The sequence below is a fragment of the Kwoniella dejecticola genome, chromosome 8 (assembly GCF_000512565.2).
Source record: "Kwoniella dejecticola CBS 10117 chromosome 8, complete sequence".
Lineage (NCBI taxonomy): Eukaryota > Fungi > Basidiomycota > Tremellomycetes > Tremellales > Cryptococcaceae > Kwoniella > Kwoniella dejecticola.
In genome coordinates this window covers 1,467,509-1,489,245 of record NC_089308.1, presented here as the reverse complement: position 1 = coordinate 1,489,245, position 21,737 = coordinate 1,467,509, and the positions used below count along the sequence as shown (strand labels likewise).

The window sequence follows — 21,737 nt, the reverse complement described above, 5'->3', positions numbered from 1 at the left end:
GGTTGTGGATGTGTCAACTTAAAGATGCAGATGACGCAGCGACAACCTCCACTTGTCCAGTGTGGGTGAATCAATAGGCACGCGAAAGATGACGTTTTGCCACTCGCGCGCCTGTTGATCAAGGTACTCTCGATTTTTGAGTGCATCTGTTCAGTTTAGCCAAATCAAAATTTCCATCCATATTCACTCTGCTTCGCCATCAATAACATCGACAGACCATTCATCTACCCTCACATCCTCTGGACCAGACGACATGGCCGAACCTCCTTCCAAGCGATCGAAAACCGCTGGCGAATCTTCTTCAGCTACTCCCCCCGTCGATAATCCTTACCTGTGAGTCAAGTCGCCTGCTTTCAACTAGAATGGTTTTAGCTGACTGTGCACGTTGTCGATGAACAGCGCTCATCGAAATATGGCCGGCTCATCTTCTACCAACGGCTACGCAAGCGGTACCAACGGTACCACTAGCAAGGCTAGTAATCCGCTCAATGGGCTTGTGCCTCGGAAGGTTTCTGTTGCTCAGGCTAAGGCAATCATGGTATGTCCTTCTTCTCGCTTGTTATGGCTTGATCAGTATCCAAGGGCTGACTCATACCGCAGGACGGCGATGTGAACCCATTCAAAGGCTTGTCACCATTCTCAGCATCCTACCGAAAGATCCTTGAGCAAAGGAAGAATTTGCCAGTCTATCAAAAGATGCAAGAGTTCTTGACTGTTTTCAGCGAAAACCAAATCACCGTGATGGAAGGTCAAACAGGTTCCGGTAAAACCACACAAATACCTCAGTTCGTCTGTTACTCCGACTTGCCGATGTTGAGGGGGAAGATGGTGGCGTGTACGCAGCCTCGACGAGTGGCCGCTATGAGTGTAGCTAAACGTGTAGCCGATGAGATGGACGGTGAGTGAATTCTTTTTTCGGATTTAGCTGTTCAATCAAGCGATAGTGCGAGGGTGCACTCCGCTCACATTGTGCATGTTGTAGTGCAGCTTGGTAAACAAGTTGGATACTCGATCAGATTCGAGGATATGACTGAGCCGGGAACGACATTCCTGAAATATATGACGGATGGTATGTTGTTGAGGGAAGCCATGAATGATCCGCTGTTGGAGCGATATTCTACGGTGATCCTGGATGAGGCACATGAAAGGACGCTAGCTACGGATATATTGATGGGATTGTTGAAAGATGTAAGTCTTGCCCCGATCATTCATGAGACCTTACCCTTGGACCTCAGACCTCTACTGACGGCGTCACATGTTATAGATCGCCAAGCGAAGGCCAGATCTCAAGATCATCGTCATGTCGGCTACTTTAGATGTCGAGAAATTCCAGAAATACTTCGGTGATGGTCAGCCATCAGGTATCGCACCTGTCGTCAAGGTATCAGGTCGAACCTTCCCCGTCGAGACATTCTTCACCCAGGAACCCGAGAACGATTATGTCGAAGCCTCCATTCGAACGGTCCTGTTCATCCACCAGGCAGAAGACGAGGGAGATGTGTTGTTGTTCTTGACTGGTGAAGAAGAGATAGAGGATGCATGTAGAAAGATCAGAGCTGAAGGAGAAGAATTGTCGAATAAGGGGATGGCCGGTCCTTTACTGGTGGTACCGCTTTACTCGTCTTTACCGCCTCATCAGCAACAACGTATATTCGATGCCGCGCCACCGGCTCGTAAAGATGGTCTACCAGGAAGAAAAGTCGTAGTGTCAACCAATATCGCCGAGACTTCCCTTACGATAGATGGAATTGTTTACGTGGTAGATCCTGGATTCTGTAAACAAAAGGTATACAACCCCCGTATACGAGTGGAAAGTTTGTTGGTCTCTCCAATCTCGAAGGCTTCCGCGATGCAAAGAGCTGGTCGAGCCGGAAGAACAAGGCCTGGAAAGTGCTTTAGATTGTATACCGAGAAGGACTTCGTGAAGGAGTTGGAAGAGCAGACTCATCCTGAGATCTTGAGGAGTAATCTGGCGAACACCGTCTTGGAGTTGATTAAGCTGGGTATAAAGGATTTGGTGCATTTCGATTACATGGGTGAGTCACTCAACGTAGACTCTGCAAATCTGCAATAGCTGATAGCTGATTGTATTCATTATCTAGACGCACCCGCTCCTGAGACTATCATGCGAGCTTTGGAGTTGCTGCATTATCTCGCTGCGCTCGACGACAATGGAGACCTTACCCCGCTCGGCCAAATCATGGCTGAATTCCCCTTAGACCCTCAAGTGAGTACAGTTTCACTCACGCCATCGACGCTTCACTGACTCACATGATGATCGCAGCTCGCCAAGATGCTTATTGTCAGTCCCGAATTTGGATGCAGTAACGAGATGCTGTCCTTGACGGCCATGTTATCAGGTACGTTGCCTTCCTCCTTTCCACCATTTTGGGTTGCCGTTAGGCAGGGGATCAATAACGCATCGATCACTTTATCCCCAAAACCACATCGCTGACTTCTTATACCTTATACAGTGCCAAATGTTTTCATGCGACCCGCGTCGCAAAGGAAAGAAGCCGACTTGGCCAAAGCTCAATTCACCCACCCTGATGGCGACCACCTTACCTTGCTCAACGTGTATCATGCGTACAAGTCGAATGAGGGTGACGCCAAGAACTGGTGCTGGCAAAATTACCTGAACCAACGTTCGCTCGCTCAAGCCGACAATGTCAGAACTCAGCTGAAGCGAGCAATGGAGAAATTCGACTTGGAGTTGTGCTCGACCGCATGGGAGGATAAGAATTACTGGAACAATATCCGACAAGCCTTGACGTGTGGTTTCTTCATGCAAGTTGCGCATAAAGAGGGGGAGAAGGGCAGTTATATGACTGTCAAGGACAACCAGGTGAGTGAACCCCTCGCCACATGCACCTCGGGGTCATCATCCTCGATTTGACAAGGTCTGGTGAGTTGCGATATGCTGATTAGCCTGTGATCTAGGTCGTACGATTGCACTTGAGTTGCGGGTTGGATACGACCCCTGAGTGGGTGTTGTACAATGAATTCGTCCTAACAACGGCCAACGTGAGTAATCACTTACACTTAGTTTGGGTTTGGGATTCATGGGAGATCAGCTCGTTGGAGGTCGTAGTCGTAGAACGAAGCTGATCATTCATCCTTGTGAAATCAATAGTTCATCCGAACGGTCACGGAAGTACGTCCTGAGTGGTTATTGGAGTACGCAGCAGATTACTTCAACCCGGAAAGTTTCCCTGAGAACAGTGAGACAAGAAGAGCTTTGCAGAGGGTACTGAATAAGGTGTGTCGAGTGCATGGCATTTGATTTTTTACGCTGGAAGGAGCGCTGACGATGGGAGCGCCTTGTGCCTGTGTAGAAAACCGGTAAATATGCAGATGGAGGATCGAATATAGATCTCAAGAAGAAAAAGAAGAAGCGAAAGGCTGAGTAGGGCGGGTAGATCTTAGCATAGAGGGATGAACTGAGTAGACGAAATACATATCTCTTAAGCATCTCAGAGTGTCAGAGTGTCATGATGAATATATGAGATACCATATAATTACGTGTAAACGTACCCATCCTTCAGTTCCTCTGCGCATGCGCTGGGTTCCCACGGATTGTCATGCGCCATCATGAAATGTGTCCGACATCAGCTCTGTGTATTCATCCACAAACGCTTTGTAAGCCTCCATCTTGTCCGTCTCAGAAATAGACTCTTCGGGCGGAGGATTATATTCCCCCAATAGGTCGGCAAATTCATTTATGGAGGTGACACATAATCCACAGCCTTTCGACGTGTCACTCAAACACCCCGCTTGAGCGGCTGAATCGTGTCGATCTTTTGCCTTTTCCCAGTGGTCCTGAGCGTGTTTTCTGAAACCAACCCCGGTCTCTTGGGTGCCTTCCAGAAATTCTGCCATCTCTGTGTGCGTGTTCGATCCCGACCCAGACTCGCCTCGTGATTGAGTGGCGGACTGGTTATTCATACCGCCTTATTGAAGGCTATCAATCTGTCAGGTCGAGCTTGAATCAGCAGTATTGAGACTGGCTGTGGTGGCGGAATTGGAAATTTTGTGATCTGGTGAGAGAGTTTCGATGTAAATGCTGGAGTGAACGGGAGGGATTATACGATACCCATATTTATGTATTGTAAACTTGAATAGGTCATTTGAAAGGGCTATGAGGATGATTCGATAGTGACGAACAACAGATCGATCTCTTCCTTTGTAGGTTGATCCGCACTTTCTTGACCAGGAAGGCACAATCCTATATGCTGAGCTCTGCACCACTTCTGGGCTGGCTGAACAGCGGAGATCATTCTCGACGACATGAAAAATACAGGGTGAAGCGTGGCCCCCGAAGAAGGGGGCCATGGGTCGCTGGGTGACTTGTTTGACAAAGTATTATAGTATCTTTGGCTGATACAGTCAGATGGGATGGGCATGAGTAGTGCAGTGCATTGCAATGTAGATCATGTCGTGTCACCATCAGTTTCAAAGTACAGTAGTAATGCATCGATTCACGGCACTTTATCGTCTGTCTGTAATGTACATGTGCAGGTAGTCCACTATACTGCATATTGAAATGGATGCGAGTCTCGAAATTGGGCGTCCAGGTACATGATTTACGTATTATCTCTTAGACATGCGCGTCCATCGTGATTCCTCGCTCGGATCGATGGTGGTGATTACGCTTGCGCTGGCACGTGCACCCGCACCAGCATTCGCATTCGCATTTGTATTCGCATTTGAAGATCAACGGGATGAGCTACTTTGTGTCTGTGCCGCTGATGGTGCCTGCATCCTATCAGAGATCGTTGCCGTCAACCATTCATGGATGTTCGCATGACATCCAAGGGAGACCAAACCTTTAACATGGGCTTTCGTACTTTGCACAAAGGGTTGCTGGGGATCAACACCGAAAGACCGATATACTCCATCGTATAACTCGTCTAGTCTACTGCATATATCGCAGTCTCTCTGATATTTTGATACAGTTCCGGAATGACGGGACCTATGCCGGGTGATGAGGGCATCGGGCAAGCTCTGTATGATCAATTGAAAACGTTGAGCGATGGACTTTGCTTCGTCCGCAACGAGCTGAGACAATAATTCTGTTAGCCGGTCCTCATCTTCACTATCGTCGCCTTCCCAATGCTCTTCGTCGGTTGAAGTGGCGGGATTGCCTGGACTGTTAAGAGTACTGTATTCGCTGGCATCTCGGGACCCGTTATTGTCGGTGTTGGCCATTTCAGTCGTCTATGCTGATAATGAGGTTGCTGAGCGAAGAACGGAGGGAGGGATTATAATGCCTTTTCGATCCTGGTTCGAGCGAATGGAACGGCTTGTACCTCGGGACGCAATTTAGTCACATTACTGCAATGTCATTTCTGATCCTCGCAAGGTATATGCAATGGTGTTATACCACCTTTGAAGAATCAAAGAGTCTGCTTGGGCTCAAAACGACTGCATCCTTTGTCGAGATTCGTTGGTACGCCTTGGACACAAAGGACTTGATGACGCCGCTGATCCATTCAAGGCCGTTAGCGAACAGCTTGTGCAGCCTTGTCAGCCTTGTCTTGACTAATTCTGGGCCGATTGATTTTGCGAGTCTTAATGGCAATCACTTCGAAACAGTCGCATCAGAATATGCAGTATGTAGTGCTTGGCCTGCAGATTCGATGTCAGATAACGCTCTGTCAACAAGCAGACGAGCAGACGAGCAGACGAGCAGACGAGCAGACCACCTTTACTTCGGTTCGGCCGCATCTCGCTTGTGCTTTGCCTTGTAATCGGACATGAGCGGTGCCTTATTGAACGCCATGAATGCGGCAACAGACCGTGTCTTTCAGGGTAAGACGAGCAGTCTTACAAGCTGGATTTTCGAATTTGTTGATTTAAACGTCACCAAAATTCGAAAACATCATCGACCGTCAAATTCAAGGAAAGGAAAAAAATAATCTAGTCTCCAGAGCGACAGATAGGACAACATCCCCAAGGGACGCGAGATCCTCCGACCACAACCACAACAGTGTTCCTCTTCTTTGTCTTGACGATTGCAAGCTTTGCCTTTTATACAAGTGCAAGAGAAGAAGAGACAAGATGATTAGAGGAAGGTGAGTGTCTGTTCCTTCGCGCGCGCAAAGTGGATCCCGAAGATCTTCCTTCCTGGGTGAAACTAAAACATACCTCCACTTCCCACTCTCCCCAGTCCATAATCACTATCAAGAAGTCAAGAAAGAGGAAGCATGATGGAGAGCTAAAGCTAAGGTCATGCCCTGTATGCAGCTCCTCGAGAATCGCTCGAACCAGAGTCGGTCCCTCCAATAGTCGTACAGCGACTCGGGGTATGGCCGATAGACCTATCATCGCTGCTAACAAGAACTTTGTCCCTATAAGGTGAGTGGGCTCGGACGGAATACGCACGGACTTGAGCTGATGTACGATTTTTCATAGGACGAATCTTCGAGGTCAGCTCTAAACTCTCCTTAGATGGTATTAGTGGGCGATAGATGGTATAGCTAATACGAGGTGAACTGATATACAGGTTCTGCATTACTGAATACCCCTCGTCTGAACAAGGTAAGCCCATCCTTTCATCAGCTGAGCGAGTGTCAGCAACGTGATACTGATCTGTTACTGCGGTCTGGCGATAGGGTGCTGGTTTTTCAAGAGAAGAAAGACAGATTTTTGGCTTGGAAGGATTCTTGCCTTACGATGTGCATTCGCTGGAGAAACAGGCTCTCAGAGCTTACAATCAACTTCTCAAGGTGAGTTGCGGTCCGTTCAAGCTCTGCTCTTCAAACTCATCCCGCAATACCATATCGTCTCAGAGTCCAGGGAGCCAGGTCAGGGGCTAATGTGATACCTCGTGGCTATAGCAACCCTCCGTCATCCTCAAACATGCTTTCCTCGCTTCGCTGCGAGACCAAAATCAGGTTCTCTTCTACAAGATCATGCAAGATCACCTGAAAGAATTGCTCGGTGTGCTCTATACTCCTGGTACGCATTCCATCAATCGTATTTCTGGTAGCGGTAATTGTGAGATTGACCCGGCTATGTTCAGGTGCCGCTGAGGCAGTAGCAAATTATTCGAACCTCTTCAGACGTCCCGTCGGCTGTTACATCGTAAGTGGTATCGTTTTCCACAATGTGCCGCAGCTCACTAAGATCAATGCTACTCAACATTTAACAGTCCTTCCCCAACCAAGATGGTATGCGAGCGCAACTCGAAGGTCATCTCTTAGACGTCAACAGGACCGCGGATGTAGCGTACGACTCGAACAACCCGCATGATGCTATCGACTTGGTCGTAGTCACCGACGCAGAGGCCATCTTGGGTATCGGAGGTATGTCCCGCCTTTCTCCCTATCTCTCTCTTGTGGACTTTAGCTCTTGTCGTAGGGTATTGATGACTTGAGATCCTCTTCCAGACCAAGGTGTTGGAGGAATAACAATCTCCACCTCCAAAGCCGCCCTATACACCCTCGGAGCAGGTATAAATCCGAACCGAATCTTGCCCGTCGTGCTAGACTGCGGTACCGATAACCACGCCTTGTTCTCTGACTCCCTCTATATGGGCTGGAAACGAACTAGGATCAGAGGAAAGAACTACGATCAATTCGTGGATCGATTCATCCAGAACTGCCGAGAACTCTACCCTAATGCGATCATCCACTTCGAGGATTTCGGTATGGCGAATGCGTACAGGCTCATGGAGAAGTACAAGGATATACCCATGTTCAACGATGATATCCAAGGAACGGGTGCTGTAGCTCTAGCAGCTTTGATTGCGTGAGTTGGCGACATCAATTTTAGAGACCTACCCATGTGCCATACTTCAGTTGAGTGATGGAGCTGATTTCGTTGGGACTCGGATGAATGACAGAGCGATCAAAGTCTCAGGAGCCAGATTGGCGGATCAACGAATAGTCATCTACGGAGCCGGATCAGCGGGTATGGGAATCGCTGATCAGATCAAAGATGGACTGATGATCTTAGAAGGATTGTCCGAGGAAGAGGCTTCGAGGAGGTTCTGGTGTGTGGATAGGAATGGATTGCTGGTAGAGAGCATGGGCAACAATTTGAGGCATGCTCAGTTGCCTTACGCTCGACCTGATGCGGAAGTGGAGGATTGGGCCAAGTCGGAGGGCGATAACGATGGTGTCTGGTTGATGGATGGTGAGTGGGGTCATGATTAGCACTATCCAACCCCCTCTCACTCTTCCGCGGCATACATTTGCACTGACGCCAGACCTTTCACCTAGTCGTAAAGAACGTCAAACCTACCGTGTTGATCGGTACTTCCACCCACTCTCGTGCTTTCTCTGAAGATTTGATTCGGGAAATGGTAAATCACCCTTCAATCTGCTGTCTGCTGTCTGCTCCTTTCGTCTTATGCTGATCATTCTCATCTACCATTCAGGGCAAACACGTCGAGCGACCTATCATCGTGAGTCCATTTACCCCGAAGATCTGGCTGTATTGGTTGCTGAATAGCAAATGACGCTGACACTGACCTTTTCTTCAATCGCCAATTGTAGTTCCCAATGTCTAACCCTACCGCTCTATGCGAAGTCGACCCCGCCGACGCTTTACACTGGACCGAAAATCGTGCTCTCGTAGCTACGGGCTCGCCCTTCCCTCCTGTAGAGCTAGGAGGCGGTAAACAATACACCGTAGCTCAAACTAACAACGCCTTGATTTACCCTGCTTTGGGACTCGGTGCTATCCTCGCTCGATCAAGGACGATCTCCAATTCGATGTTGATGGCCGGAGTCAACTCGCTCGCGTCCCTCTCGCCGGCTTTGACCAATCCGGAAGCCTCGCTCTTGCCTGACTTGGCGGACGTGAGGAACGTCTCGGTCGAAGTGGCTGCGGCGGTGTGCAGGCAGGCGGTAGCGGATGGGAATGCCCAAGATGAGAATACGATCAAAGTGGTCCAAGGCAAGGGATCATTGCCCCTCGAAGAGTACATCAGGGTGAGTACATGTGTCTCGATGGTGAATCGATGAATCGTGTGATTTGGTACTCGGCACAGTCGAGAAAGAAAGAAAGAAAGAAAGAAAGAAGTTGAAGTGAGCTGATTGGATTGAATTGCAATGCAATGATAGTCGCGAATGTGGGATGCCGTTTACAGACCACTAGAATTGGTCGATTAGACCAGACCAGACCAACGTGGACTGGATTATCCGAGCATGTCACTCGCCAATCTGGTCATGTCATCTCGCTTCTTCGTCTTTAGGTTGTCCCAAATAATTTGCGATGTTTCTTACCTTCTAGGACGGGCGGGCTGAAATCATATAGAGTCTTTCTCCTTCGTTCCCTTTACTTCACACCATTTTCGGCCTTTTTGCCTTACTTCGCTTCGCATCCTGTCCTGTAATTAAGGGGCGTTCAATCTTCCTTCAATCGGATGTTCAGTAGGGGATATTTGTGGAAATACGGGTATCCCTTGAAATTTACTATCATAATTTTGCATGCATGCATTCATCGTCATCATCATCGTCATAGTCATAGTCATCGTCAAGCGTTCATTCGTTCGTTCTCATGTATCTCGCGGCGATATATCATACCAGGTGCAGTCCGAAGCGAAGATATCACCAATGACTACTGTTACATCCATGCAGAGGTATTTGAGCGCGAAAAAAGCTACACAACCGTATCTGTGGGTGTGATAATCGATGAAGATCGTATGACAGGATCGATTATATCGTTCCGAAATCCCTCTCTCTTCGATCTTCTTCTATCAACCCCTGCAATCCTCCATACCCATACCCATGCCCGTGTCCGCTCGAAGTTCCGACGGTTCCGCTTCCGACAAACTTACTATACGGGTTCGAGTTCGAGTTCGAGGCTGAGGCTGTATTGTACCAACCATTCCCTGAACCTATTAACGCAGCGTTCAAATCGAAATTCATCGATTCACTCCCTGGATTCAAGCTATTGAGGATCATTGCGAGCTCATCATCTAGGACTTTGCGAGCTAAGGTATCTCCTTCTCGCAGTAGAATCGAGAATTGTTTCTGTGGATACAACAATAGTCATCGTCAGTGCCGACGAAAAATTTAGACTTTAGACTGGCAGAAGATTATACGAATGAAGGACTCTATTCGATGTCGGGTTCGAGGTGATGCATGGACCTTTGCACTCACCTTCAGCTTGGTATCCGCTTTACCGAACATCTCAACTATCTGAGGTGTCGTCTTCTGACCGTCCCCTACCAAAGTCCGGTCACTAGGCAGATCCCCAGCTATGAACAGCTGTAATGCGTCCACTCCATGGTATTGACCCTGATTCTGATTCTGATTCTGGTTCTGACTTTGCTGTTGTTGTGGTTGTTGTTGATGTTGATGTGGATATTGATTTGATGTGGAAGAAGGCGCTGTTCCACCGAAATATCCCTGGGAGCCGGTGATACTATGTCCTTCAGAGATCGGGCTGGTCACTTGAGCTTGATGTTGCTGGTTTGAGAATGTAGCCGTGGCTATACTTGCCGCTGGGGATTTGGGGGTCGGTCCAACGTTCACGTTCATGTGTCCGAACGGTATCTCCAATGGGGCGGACTGGATGATCGTGGATGGATGTAAGAGAGAGTTCGAGTGTGAGTTTGAGAGTGTGGAGGGCATGGAGGTTGATGACGAAGGGAGAAACATCCCTAAGAGCTTTTTGTAGATGTCTCGGATTATCGAGCATAAAGTAGAGTGTGTTTGGTAGAAATCCGGTGTGAATGGCTAAATGCATCGAACATGGTCAACATCGATTGTAGGAAATTACGGTGTGAGGTTCTTGAGAACCAGCACCTGACTCCCTTGTTGTGAGATATGGATGACAGACAGACATACCATATTGACATTCATCAGATACGACTCGGTGGTGTCCATCCCACTCGCAAAATCCGACATGACGGTCCCGCCAGCCGTGACTTTCCTGTTATTCCTCTGGCCACGAAAGAGGTTTTTCTGCGCGGAAAATAAAGGACAAAATCAGTAACGGAAACGGTAATGATGTCGTGGCCTCAAGGTCGCCGTGAGAGATCATAGAAGCTGATATATGCTTGCACTCACAACACCTTTTCCTCCGCTCGAATCGCTGAACCCCTCCCACTCATCCAGGAGCTTGATCAGCGCTTTCAAGAACTCGTTACTTGAGGGTATGTCGAAGAGCGCGCTAAGTGATATACCCAGTATATAGAAATTGCGAGCGCGTGTCTCCAGTTGTTTCGGGCCTATGCACTGTTCGAGTGTAGAACGGGGTATGCGGACTGTATTCAACCAGTGTGTGTCGCTATGATGCGAAGCCAAATCCCTCTATATCAGCTTGGTCCGTCTTGCTTATACTATCGTGAGGTTCAGTCGTATTGAGGAGTGGGTTGCTTAGATTGCATACTGGGAAGTTAGGAGATCGGATCCAGACTTGAGATCGGACTAAACCAGACAAGACGAGACGAATCACTCACCCCTGATACCATTCCCCCATATAACTCCAACTCATTATACGTTCCCTAACCAGCCTAAACACATCCTCCGGCCTTCTTATACTCCTCTCTTGCCCATCTTTATCTTTATCTCTGTCCTTATCTTTCGACGAGTGGATCCTATCTTTATTCGACATTGACAAGGCATAATTCGCACTTATACTTCTACCTCCATGATGTGGTTGTTGTTGCGCATGTTGATTGGGCAGAGAAGAGATACCTAGTCCATAAGCATTATGTTGGTGCGGGTTATAAGTATAGCTTGATGGGGCTCTGGAGTTTAGTGACATCGTATCTGAATAATGATGGTTCTCCGAACCAGGGCCAATACCAGTGCCGCCGCCGCTTCCGCCTCCGCTTCCGAAAGAGGGGGAATAGATCTCATCGTGGTTGAAAGTACTTGTACCAGCGGTCAGAGGGGTGGACTGGACGCTGCCTGGTAGTGAAGATGCACCGTGGCTTTCTGGTCGATAGGTCGATGCTGATGCCGTGGAAGAGGAAGAAGGGAGAGGAATAGCTGATTGGCGAGAGGATGAAGCGGACGAAGATGATTTACCGAATGCTTGCAAGAGGGACTAGATCGTGGATAATAATGATGATGATCAGCAAGCCGAGACTCAGCCAGCACCGTATGACATATGTGATGAAGAGATACGAAGACGAGAGAACTGGAGAAAGATTGATTTGACTCACGTTTGATTGCTATGAAGGTTATATTGACGAACAAGTCAAGTGTCAGTCTCAACATTCCACTGGCTATGAACTATAATCAGATGCGATGTATTGACCCACCTTTCTGCGCATGCTCGACTTGCCAGACGTGCTCCCAAAAGCATTGAAGTCCATCTTGGCACTGCACTATATCCTGAGCCCTTTGGCTCTCGCAAAAGGGTTTTACGATGCTACTTGGTTGCCTGTGAATGGGAGACAACCTTCACGGCAGTTGGTACTGAGAGGCGTGATGAACGCTGGGAGGTCGATGTTCCTGCTGTCGCAGACGTTCAGACCCACTCGGACTTCGCCAGGCGCTGAGAGGACGAATGCTGGCCTTTTTGGATTTGCGGATGGTGGACGTTGACATGCACAATTCAATCTTTCTCATCGTCAATATCCGTGCGCTAATGTAATCTTGTCAACACCGTTCCCACGTGGTTCGAATGTTTTCACCTGATGATATAATTATGAATCAAATGATTTCCTCTCCATCCCGTCTGCCTGGCAGGAGAGGTACTCGTTCGAAAGGGTATAGAATGCATGTTGGTATGTACATAAATATGCCAGTAGATCCCAACCCGCTATCTCGTGACCTGCTGCCCCCTTCCACTATGTCACAGTGACATTCAATCTTATACCCATACAAGCCATCTCGGCGCATAGCTAAAATGTTTCATCAACCACAACGGATCAAGCTAATCAGCTGGATCCCAAAACAGCATCAATTGGAAGGGACCGAGCAAGGACAGACTCACATATCTGAAAACATATGGAACAGCCACCACATCCATTTTACCTTTCCTCATCAATCCATCTGTTCCGCCCATTCTCACTCCCACTCCATTCGAAGAGGAATTACCATTGCCATCACCATTGACATTACCATTAACGCCTTCTTCCACTTTGAAACCACTTGTTCCCGCAGGTGATAAATGGGGATCACATATCCTACAATACTCTTTCATCCCTTCGGCACCACCTCCGGCTCCGGACAATTCTTCGAATCCGAGAGAAGTCAATGAACCGCACGTTCGACAGACCCACGCCGTCGAGTAATCGGAGCAGTTCATAAGTCGATCTTGAAGTAAGAAGGAGGTTCCGTGCGCTATTAATGCATCTCGTTCCATCTCTCCGAATCGGATACCTCCCGCTCGTTTTCGTCCCTGGGAGGGGGCGAATGAGTCAGCACAAGCTCTTACTTTGCTTGGTCGTGATTGTAAGGTTGCTTATGCTTATATTCAAGTGGAAAATTAATAGATGTCTGGCGGGGTGCTCACCTTGACAGGTTGTCGAGTCAACGGATCGACAGGCCCAGTCGTCCTCACTTGGAATTTATCATTGACCATATGTCTTAATCGTTGATAGTATACCAAACCAAGGTAGATATCCGCATGGAACTCTTCTCCCGTGATACCAGAATACATCGGTTCGTTACCGTAGTAATTGTATCCGGCCGCTTTGAGTTGTTCTCCGAAGTAATCGACGGGTCGATCCGAGTCTGAGAATCTGCAGAAATCAGGCGCCAAGACATCAGCATTTACGTTCGTGTCTGGACAGGCAATCGGTGCCAAGCACCAAAGTCATGATAAGACAAAAAGATAGCAAAGAGGATACGGGACAGGAAAACAGAAAGCAGAAAGACAACGGGAATTATTTGGACCCACTTGAAAGGCGTAGCATCCTGACAAATCCCATGCAAAGCGCCCGCTTTCCCCGCTAGACTCTCCACAAACATCCCAATCGTCATTCTCGACGGGAACGCATGCGGATTGATGATCACGTCCGGCTGCATCCCCGATTCCGAGAACGGCATATCTATCGCCGGGAATTTCTGTGAACACACTCCCTTTTGTCCATGTCTCGAACTAAACTTATCTCCTATCACTGGCGATCGGGGGATTCTAAGTTTGATATGAATCTTTTGTAATTCCGAATCACCCGAATCGGATCCTAAGAGTCGGACTTCATCCACAAAGGCCACTTCATCCCCCTTGTATTTATGGAACTTGGTTTTGCCCGATACATCATCCACATACCCTGCCAAGGGATCTCCAGATTTCACTCGGGTTCCTATTCGCGGTAGACCGTCTGAAGATAGGAATTCAAGACATGAGTGTTCGTCTTTGATATCTCTTCCCAATCCGAAATGGAGGGTGGGTTTTGATGATTTTCGATTGGCGCCAATGGAGTCTTTAAGATCGAAGATGTCCGATTTGTACACTGTGCCATAACCGAAGCCGCGCTCGTGCGCTGATTTGTTGAGGATCATGGCGTCCTCCATGTCGTATCCGGTATAAGAAATGACGGCGACGATGGCGTTCATACCGTTCGGGAAATTGTCGAAACCGTAATGATTGTGTAAATTTGGACGGACGACGGGCGTTTGGCCGGATTGGAGTCGATACATCTTGTTGTCGGTTCGTTTGTTCAAAGCTGTCGAAGGTGTACCCATAGATTGTTTACCCATTTGGCACTGTAGCGACCGAATTGTCGTCAATCAACAGCCCTCTTGGTGATATTTAAACCTATCAGAGAAGGCAACTCACCTGGTACATATTTCTTGGACTCTGGTTGAAATCCGAGAACGGTGTCAGATTAGCAATGACACTCAGCATGCTAGTCGGGTCGAGCTCCAAATGCGTCGTGACGCCATTCTCAATTTCCTGTTTCGTGATGGCTACGTCCATGTATACTTGTTCGAAAGTACCCAGATGATCCAATTTACCATTCTCAAGGTATGTGACGGGTCTCATCATCCTACTTCTTGAACTGAACAGGTATAATCCTGGGTATTGTCCACCCTTGGTGACTGGGACATAACCGATTTCAATATCCAGAGGCACCTTGGAATTGTTCTCAGTCTTCAATTTTCGAAGTAGATTGGCCAGTTGTTTGGATTTTGCAGGCGAGGCGTATCCTATCACTCGACCATCGAGCTGAATACATACCATCCGTCTACCGTCGATCGAGGATGCGAATATCTGGGTCATACCGTGTGCGGACAGCAAGGTCGGGATGTGAGATACGTCCAATTGGGTAGTGACGATTTTGCAAGTATGGGATAAGTGGTTGAGTAGACCACAAGGCGATCCATCGGGAGTATGTACGGGACACAGGAAACCTAGTTGACATGAATCGGTGTGAGCTTGTGGGGATATGGGAGTCGACTCGTCAGACCCGACTTACCCCATGACTCAGGCCTCAACTTTCTGACATCAGTAGTTTTCAGCTCTGCAAAGAAAGCACCACGATGTATACATCTGAAGTGGGACAAGTATCGATAGAAATTCAACTTTTCAGCCACGATTGTATAACCTGAAGTTTGTTGGAGATCAAGACCAGTTGGCGAGACAAGGTTTCCGGTAGCGAGGAAGTAAGAGAGTTTCGCCCCGATATCCCAATTGGTCTTGGTGAGCACTGAGGCGAAGTACTTGGCTAATCACAAGGAACGACCATAATGTCAGTAGGACGTCCCGCAAAGTCGACGATTGAATGCGATCGGGTCACTCACGATCGGAGAAACTCCTTGCTTTACCTTGCCTGAGGTCCTGTTGGATCTGCAGTCTCACAGCGTTCAAGCAATCGTCGAATCGCTCTTTGATGATCATACCATACAGGAAACCAGGCAAGAGGACTTCGTGGTGTTGGGGAGAATCGGGATTATCGGCACACGAAGCGCCAGATACCAGGGAGTATAGTTTTCGTAGCATGAAGCTAGGTAAATTGGTAGATCAGACCAGATTAGCTTAGATCCAGAAATCATAGACGGCCAGGCCAGGCCAAATGAAGTCCATGAATTGCAAACTCACATCAACATCCTGAATTTATCCCTTGGGTTCGGTAGATGCACCAAAACCACCCTGGAAAGGAGGAAACTCCCCACTTGGATATTATTCCAATCATCCGGACATCCAAGTACCACTCTGAACTTCTCCCCCAAGTAATCTAAACACTGTTCACCAGTCTGGAGGTTCCACGTCTTCTGTCCTCTCAAGAGTAACTCTACTCGATCCGTTAAGAAGGTATTATCGTATTCACCCTGGATCAGACCTTCGAAGATCTCTTTATCCGACGCATTGACCAGAGCCTTGAGAATGAGCATGAGGGGGATCATGTATTCTACCTTTCTCCAGGCGAATCGAAGGGTCGCCCCACCGTTGGAGAGGTAGTGTATGGTATTTGTACAAGCCGATTGGTCGGGTCGGACACATCGGATCTGACATCCGTAGGCGGTGTATCCTACACCCCGTTTAGCGAAGGATGGTCGGTACAAGTTCAGAGGATGGTGTCGTCTTGGTAAGATTAGGTATCGGATAATCTTTTCGTTTCCGTTCACGATGAAATAGCCCCCGAAGGAGGTGGACTCTTCTCCGTGCGAGATAAGCTCTTCGGCAGAAAGGTTTTGGAGATTGCATCGGATTGACTAGGTGTTGAGGGATGGCATCAGCACACGGACTTTACTGAGCTGTCAATTGATTGACAGTGTAATATTGGAAGCATAGATGGACTCACCCTGGTCATCACGGGCAACAAACCACATTCTTTGATTTCCTCGTGTTCCCTAGATACACCGTCCGGGCCAGTGACTGTCCATCGTATATTCACCGTCAACCTCGATCGGTAGGTGGTCAGACGTTCTCTTGCCTGAGGGTGAGTGAAGGAGACGAGACAGATCAGCCTTGCTTGACGACAATCAAAATAAAATCATGAAAGCATGATGGCTGAAATTGCAGACGATGTAGTTTGATTCCGATTCGGCACGGTATAACTCACTTCACTCGGGAAGATACGTCGTTCCACCGCCAACTTATCTTTCTCCGGCACCAAAGGCTTCGACAGCGCGACTCTATCGATCCTATAACTAATTTTGGTTCCCAGTGACCCCTCTCCGTTCTGCGATTCGTAAGGCTTGTTATCAAAGACTACTTTTTCACCTATATCCTCTATACCCAATTGCAACAACCCCTTGTTCTGCGGATGGCCCTCGTCCTCTATCAAAGCGTTGAAAGACTGGATATGAGGGGCGACAAGCTCGTCTAGGGCAGGAACATCTGAGGCGTTTATAGGTGGATGTCGGAATTGACGTTCTCTAGTCAATGTTTTGAATGTTGACTTGTCGATTATTTTTCCTTTTAGAGATGAAGAAGAGTTGGATGAGGAAGAAGAAGAGGAAGAGGAAGAAGCTAAAGATGGAGAAAGGGGGTCGAAGGCTGCTACCATCTTGAAAGCGGTTCTCTCTAGGCCTCGATCTCAGTTTCAATGTCGACCTGCGTCTCAGTTGAAGTATGTCTGATCAAGACGACTGGCTATGACTATAAGCTATGAGTTATGAGCTATGAGGTATGAAAGAGGTTTGATTCTTAGCCAAAATACGACACTTTGCTCACCCAACATTTTCACGGCTAAACATTTTTGCATTCATGTCCCTGATTTCTTGTGCAAGTGGAGGTTGCCCACGTGCAGCCTGTCAGCCTGATATTTCAACTCTTCCAGTGCATGAGTTATTGCTTTGGCTTGACACTTGAATTTGGTGACTATCTAAATATATGCATATGGGATGATAGCAAGTAACACAATGCAAGGCTATGAGACAAGCGACAAGAGAACGGATGCGCATGCGCTCAGAGATGATGATGATGATGGGACAAGCTTGAGAGGCAGCAGGACAAGCGGGACAAAATACAGGATCGAGGATGCGATATCCTATCGACCTCATTTGAGACGAGGATGAATGATACTATCTGAAATTCCGCAACGATCTAATCTACCACGTCCCCTGATTGACCTGGAATCCCCATTTCCGCAACTGATCACACGCTGGACTCTTCTGTGATCTAATCTCCTTTAACTTATCCGTGTTCGCGCCGATCCCGAAGAACCCAGAATTCTCGTTGATGCTTTGTTGTCTCCTATCCAAGAAGTACTGGCACTGCAAAAAGCACGGGGTGCAGGGTGTCAGTCATATCTCGATCGGCTCTTTTTCAGATTCAGACAACCGCAATAAAGTAAAGGCATTGTAGTGTCCGATATCCATGACAGGTCAGAAGAGTTCGTTCCGAGAGCCCGACTCACCTCATTCTGCAATCGTCGCGCATAAACATTCTCCACCCCCCTCTCGAACCCTCTGAGCTTGGTACTATATATCCCCTCGTTCGCTTTCCCCTTCCTGTTATCCGGTACACTCTGGTATATATCCGAGTTCTGCCATTCCTGATTATTCACCCAATACGGGACTTTCCAATTCGAAGTCTCCCTGTTCAAGTTGAGTTTCACCGATTTCTCGAATCCGTAAGATGGGTCAGGCTGTTGGTTGGAGAATAAAGAAGGGATGATGGAGACCATAGCGAAGAGGAAGAGGATGATGATTGGTAACAGTGCAACGACGGGCGAAGAGGCTTCTCCGGCTTGTTGTCCGTGCCCTTGGGTAGGACGCCGAGGTCGACCGCCGTAGTGGGCTTGAAACCCGCCTGGACCGCCGAATGTGAATACTGCAGGACAAGAGCGAACAGAAATTAGTGAAATGACACACGACCTTCCTTCTTTTGTCTAATCCACCTCAATCAAGTTGACTTTGGTATCTAGAAAAGGGTAGAAGACAAGAGCCAAGGTGAGAAGACCACGCACCATTCGCTTGTCCAAAAGGAGAACCCCCAAATCCACCGCCCCCTCCTCCACCACCGAAGAACATGTTGAACAAGTCTTCAGGGTTGATCTCGCTCTGATACATTCCCGGCCCACCACCACCACCGAACCCTCTCATTCCTCCTCCGCCGCCTGATGGTCCGGGATTACGTTGCGTCGGGTCGTACGTCGGATTCGAGTCGAACGCTGCACGCATGTGCGTATCCGACAACACCTGGAATGCTTTCGATACCACTGCGGAACGCAATTCATCCCAGGTCAGCATGAGGATGCGCGAAATTTATGCTGGAGGTTCTCTTACTTCTGGAGAATACTCACTCTTGAACGCTTCGTCTGCTCCTGGCGCATTATTCTTATCCGGATGCAACGCCAAGGCGAGCTGCAAGAGATTCATTAGGCCATGGTCAGCTATGAGACTTCGGTAAGGTGCCAAGAAGCCGACATACCTTCTTATAAGCCTTCTTCACATCGTTCTCCGTACAGCTTTTCTCCACTACGGCGAGTTCCAATCAGATTAGCCATCAACTTTTGCACCATCGACCTTTGCACCATCGGGCTCATCGGAATGCCAGGTGGATTGTACCAGGATCAACTTACCAGATAGGATCTCATAATACTGATGGTGTTTACAGCTTTTCACCCTTTTCACAACTTCGAGCTGTTTCGCCGTATAACTCTTCTTCGTTGTCCCCGCACCGGGATGAGAGGTAGTTTCAGGTTTTTTGGTTGTCGTTGTTGAGCTGCTGTGCCCCGGACGAGAATGAGCAGAAGTGATATGTTCTTCCACCCCACTGGTCTTCCCTTGACTCGGTGGTGTACTCGTTCCATTTGCTTGTGCTTGTGGGGTAGAGGTACCGGTTGAAGGAGGAGTAGAGCTAGATCCACCTGATTCAATCTCCCGTTCTATAGCAATCACCATAGCCTCCCCTTCGGGAGTCGAGTATAAAGAAACGCTCTTCCTTGCGAATTTCAGGGCGGAGGGTAAATTGGAATTGGATCGATGCCGCGATGAGATTGATAGACATCGTATGGCCTCTTCTTTATTGACTTCCATTGTGCGTACTTGGTGGGTGCTAGGAGGAAGCTGGATTGAGCGGTTTCTACTGTAATGTTCGAGTGATTGACTCAATGGGTGTCTAATGTCATCGATTAATGTCTGTCTGCCGACATGCTGGTGCTCGTGCTAAATGGTAGTTACCAGACCCTCGGTCATTTTACCCTGAATGAATGCCACGACGACGATAACAAATCGCCACATCGATCAGAATCCCTTATTCAGGCGTACCATTTACATCGTACGCACCCACTGCACTGCACTCTTGCCACCCAAATAACCTATAGTTCAAACACCCTAGGTTTCTCCTTCATCATCCATTGATTACCCGTCAACCATCAAGAACGAATCAGCACAACCTCACTGTTTGCTAGCACAACATATTGGAGTCACGGGGATCAAGGAGCAAGAACACCCGAGATTGAGAATACAAAAGCAGATCGAAACAATATGATCCAATCAATATACCTAAACCTCCCCCATCCCCTTCCGGCACAAACTATCCACTTAACCCCCGAGGAAACCATCGCAGATCTTCTTTCCCAGAGTGATCTTCCATTCGATGGCGAGGATGTATACTTACGAACTCGATCAAGTGGACCTCTAAGCTCCTCAACGCGGATTGCTTCACTCCAACATGGTGGCTCTAGTCAAAGTCACCTGATCGAATTGAGTGTATGTGCGAGGCTGGTAGGAGGGAAAGGTGGTTTCGGGTCTCAGTTGAGAGCTGCAGGAGGTCGAATGTCCTCCGGGAAAGCAACTAATATGGATAGTTGTAGAGATCTCAGTGGGAGGAGGTTGGGTACTATTAAAGAGGCTCAAAGGTGGGTCGGAACCAATTTGGCTTTTCTGGATTTCGTCTAAGTCCTGGTCTTAAACTCATCGCTTGCGCCGTGTCAGCAGTTCTTAGTAAGGGACAAGGATACTGACCATATGAGTGACTTGTAGACAAGCAGAACTCCTCGAATCTGCCCCTGCTCTACGCGCCAAACTTGCAGCCGAAGAAAAAGCCAAGCTCGAAGCCCTGGAACGCAGACTCGGAATATCTCAACCTGACGCGTTTTCTGCGGATGCCGATGCCGATGGGAATGGCGAAGGAAGCAGTTCAGCCTCAGGTCCGAGTAAACGGAAAGTAGAAGAGGTGAACTTGGAAGAATTAGCAGCTAAGAAACATAAATTCGATGATAACAAGTTCTTAGAGGAGAGTAGGGAGATCAATGATAATGTTAGGAATGCGGTCAGTAAAGGTGAGCCGGCGTATTTTTGATTGAATCAGCTCTGCGTCGATGTACCGTGGTTTGTTTCATGTCAATGCTCCCGATGACGTGTTTAATTGTGTTGAGCCTTGAGCGATATCGATGGACGAAGACGAAGACAAGTGCGATTTCAGCTCATGCCCACACTTTTTCACGTAGCTATGTTATTGAAGAAGAAGAAAAAGGCTGCTTCCGCTACTGCTTCTTCAGCCACGACCGCCAAAACTAACGAGAAAGCCAATGCCAAAGCGAAAGGTAAAGAAAAAGTAGAGGAGATTACGAAGAAGGAGAAAGAGAAGATTGCTATGCCGCCCCCTGCACTGGCTAATATAGCTTAGAGGTCGTACATAGTCACTAGCGCTTCGACCGACGAGGCGGCTGGACATGGAGTATGGAGTACCAAGCTGGGCCCACATCGTAGCATTGTTGTAGATTTTTTACTTTGAAAGTTTGCCATATGTCCCTTATGTTCTTTCATGTATTATGCTGATCGACATCACGTCCTTTACTTCACGTATGATACACGACTAGAAGGGACTACTGTATCGCATGGAAAACGTTTACACCTCGTATAACCTATACAACGTCTACAACGTATACAATATATACAATAACATAACATTCCTTCCACGACCAA

The 21,737-nt window shown here is 48.0% G+C and overlaps 6 protein-coding genes across 6 annotated transcripts; 3 read left to right on the top strand and 3 right to left on the bottom strand.

The window, feature by feature from the left end:
• Positions 1 to 253: 253 nt before the first annotated feature.
• Positions 254 to 3,410, top strand: I303_106827 (uncharacterized protein; the record flags this gene model as incomplete). Its single annotated transcript, XM_018411787.1, has 11 exons — positions 254 to 333; positions 400 to 538; positions 601 to 898; positions 983 to 1,188; positions 1,265 to 2,036; positions 2,103 to 2,227; positions 2,285 to 2,360; positions 2,475 to 2,845; positions 2,941 to 3,024; positions 3,134 to 3,259; positions 3,336 to 3,410. 11 exons carry the CDS (start codon positions 254 to 256, stop codon positions 3,408 to 3,410), a joined length of 2,352 nt encoding a protein of 783 aa, XP_018258988.1.
• A 2,650-nt stretch (positions 3,411 to 6,060) lies between these two features.
• On the top strand, positions 6,061 to 9,119 carry I303_106826 (uncharacterized protein; the record flags this gene model as incomplete). The annotated part of the gene is made up of 14 exons (XM_065969453.1): positions 6,061 to 6,074; positions 6,247 to 6,357; positions 6,415 to 6,428; positions 6,506 to 6,540; positions 6,615 to 6,728; positions 6,840 to 6,960; positions 7,025 to 7,086; positions 7,154 to 7,307; positions 7,392 to 7,752; positions 7,847 to 8,139; positions 8,226 to 8,308; positions 8,384 to 8,410; positions 8,502 to 8,939; positions 9,072 to 9,119. The coding sequence occupies 14 exons, from the start codon at positions 6,061 to 6,063 to the stop codon at positions 9,117 to 9,119; spliced, it is 1,875 nt and encodes a 624-aa protein (XP_065825525.1).
• A 546-nt stretch (positions 9,120 to 9,665) lies between these two features.
• I303_106825 (uncharacterized protein) lies at positions 9,666 to 12,280 on the bottom strand (the record flags this gene model as incomplete). The annotated part of the gene is made up of 6 exons (XM_065969452.1): positions 9,666 to 9,983; positions 10,113 to 10,691; positions 10,803 to 10,919; positions 11,025 to 11,244; positions 11,417 to 12,009; positions 12,227 to 12,280. 6 exons carry the CDS (start codon positions 12,278 to 12,280, stop codon positions 9,666 to 9,668), a joined length of 1,881 nt encoding a protein of 626 aa, XP_065825524.1.
• Positions 12,281 to 12,757: 477 nt separating this feature from the next.
• I303_106824 (uncharacterized protein) lies at positions 12,758 to 17,368 on the bottom strand (the record flags this gene model as incomplete). Its single annotated transcript, XM_018411790.1, has 10 exons — positions 12,758 to 12,811; positions 12,904 to 13,311; positions 13,426 to 13,654; positions 13,813 to 14,621; positions 14,695 to 15,269; positions 15,335 to 15,583; positions 15,660 to 15,862; positions 15,958 to 16,571; positions 16,661 to 16,792; positions 16,922 to 17,368. The coding sequence occupies 10 exons, from the start codon at positions 17,366 to 17,368 to the stop codon at positions 12,758 to 12,760; spliced, it is 3,720 nt and encodes a 1,239-aa protein (XP_018258991.1).
• A 544-nt stretch (positions 17,369 to 17,912) lies between these two features.
• Positions 17,913 to 19,844, bottom strand: I303_106823 (uncharacterized protein; the record flags this gene model as incomplete). Its single annotated transcript, XM_018411791.1, has 6 exons — positions 17,913 to 18,077; positions 18,221 to 18,636; positions 18,773 to 19,024; positions 19,109 to 19,169; positions 19,237 to 19,283; positions 19,388 to 19,844. 6 exons carry the CDS (start codon positions 19,842 to 19,844, stop codon positions 17,913 to 17,915), a joined length of 1,398 nt encoding a protein of 465 aa, XP_018258992.1.
• Positions 19,845 to 20,294: 450 nt separating this feature from the next.
• I303_106822 (uncharacterized protein) lies at positions 20,295 to 21,438 on the top strand (the record flags this gene model as incomplete). Its single annotated transcript, XM_018411792.1, has 3 exons — positions 20,295 to 20,668; positions 20,793 to 21,091; positions 21,260 to 21,438. 3 exons carry the CDS (start codon positions 20,295 to 20,297, stop codon positions 21,436 to 21,438), a joined length of 852 nt encoding a protein of 283 aa, XP_018258993.1.
• Positions 21,439 to 21,737: the final 299 nt, after the last annotated feature.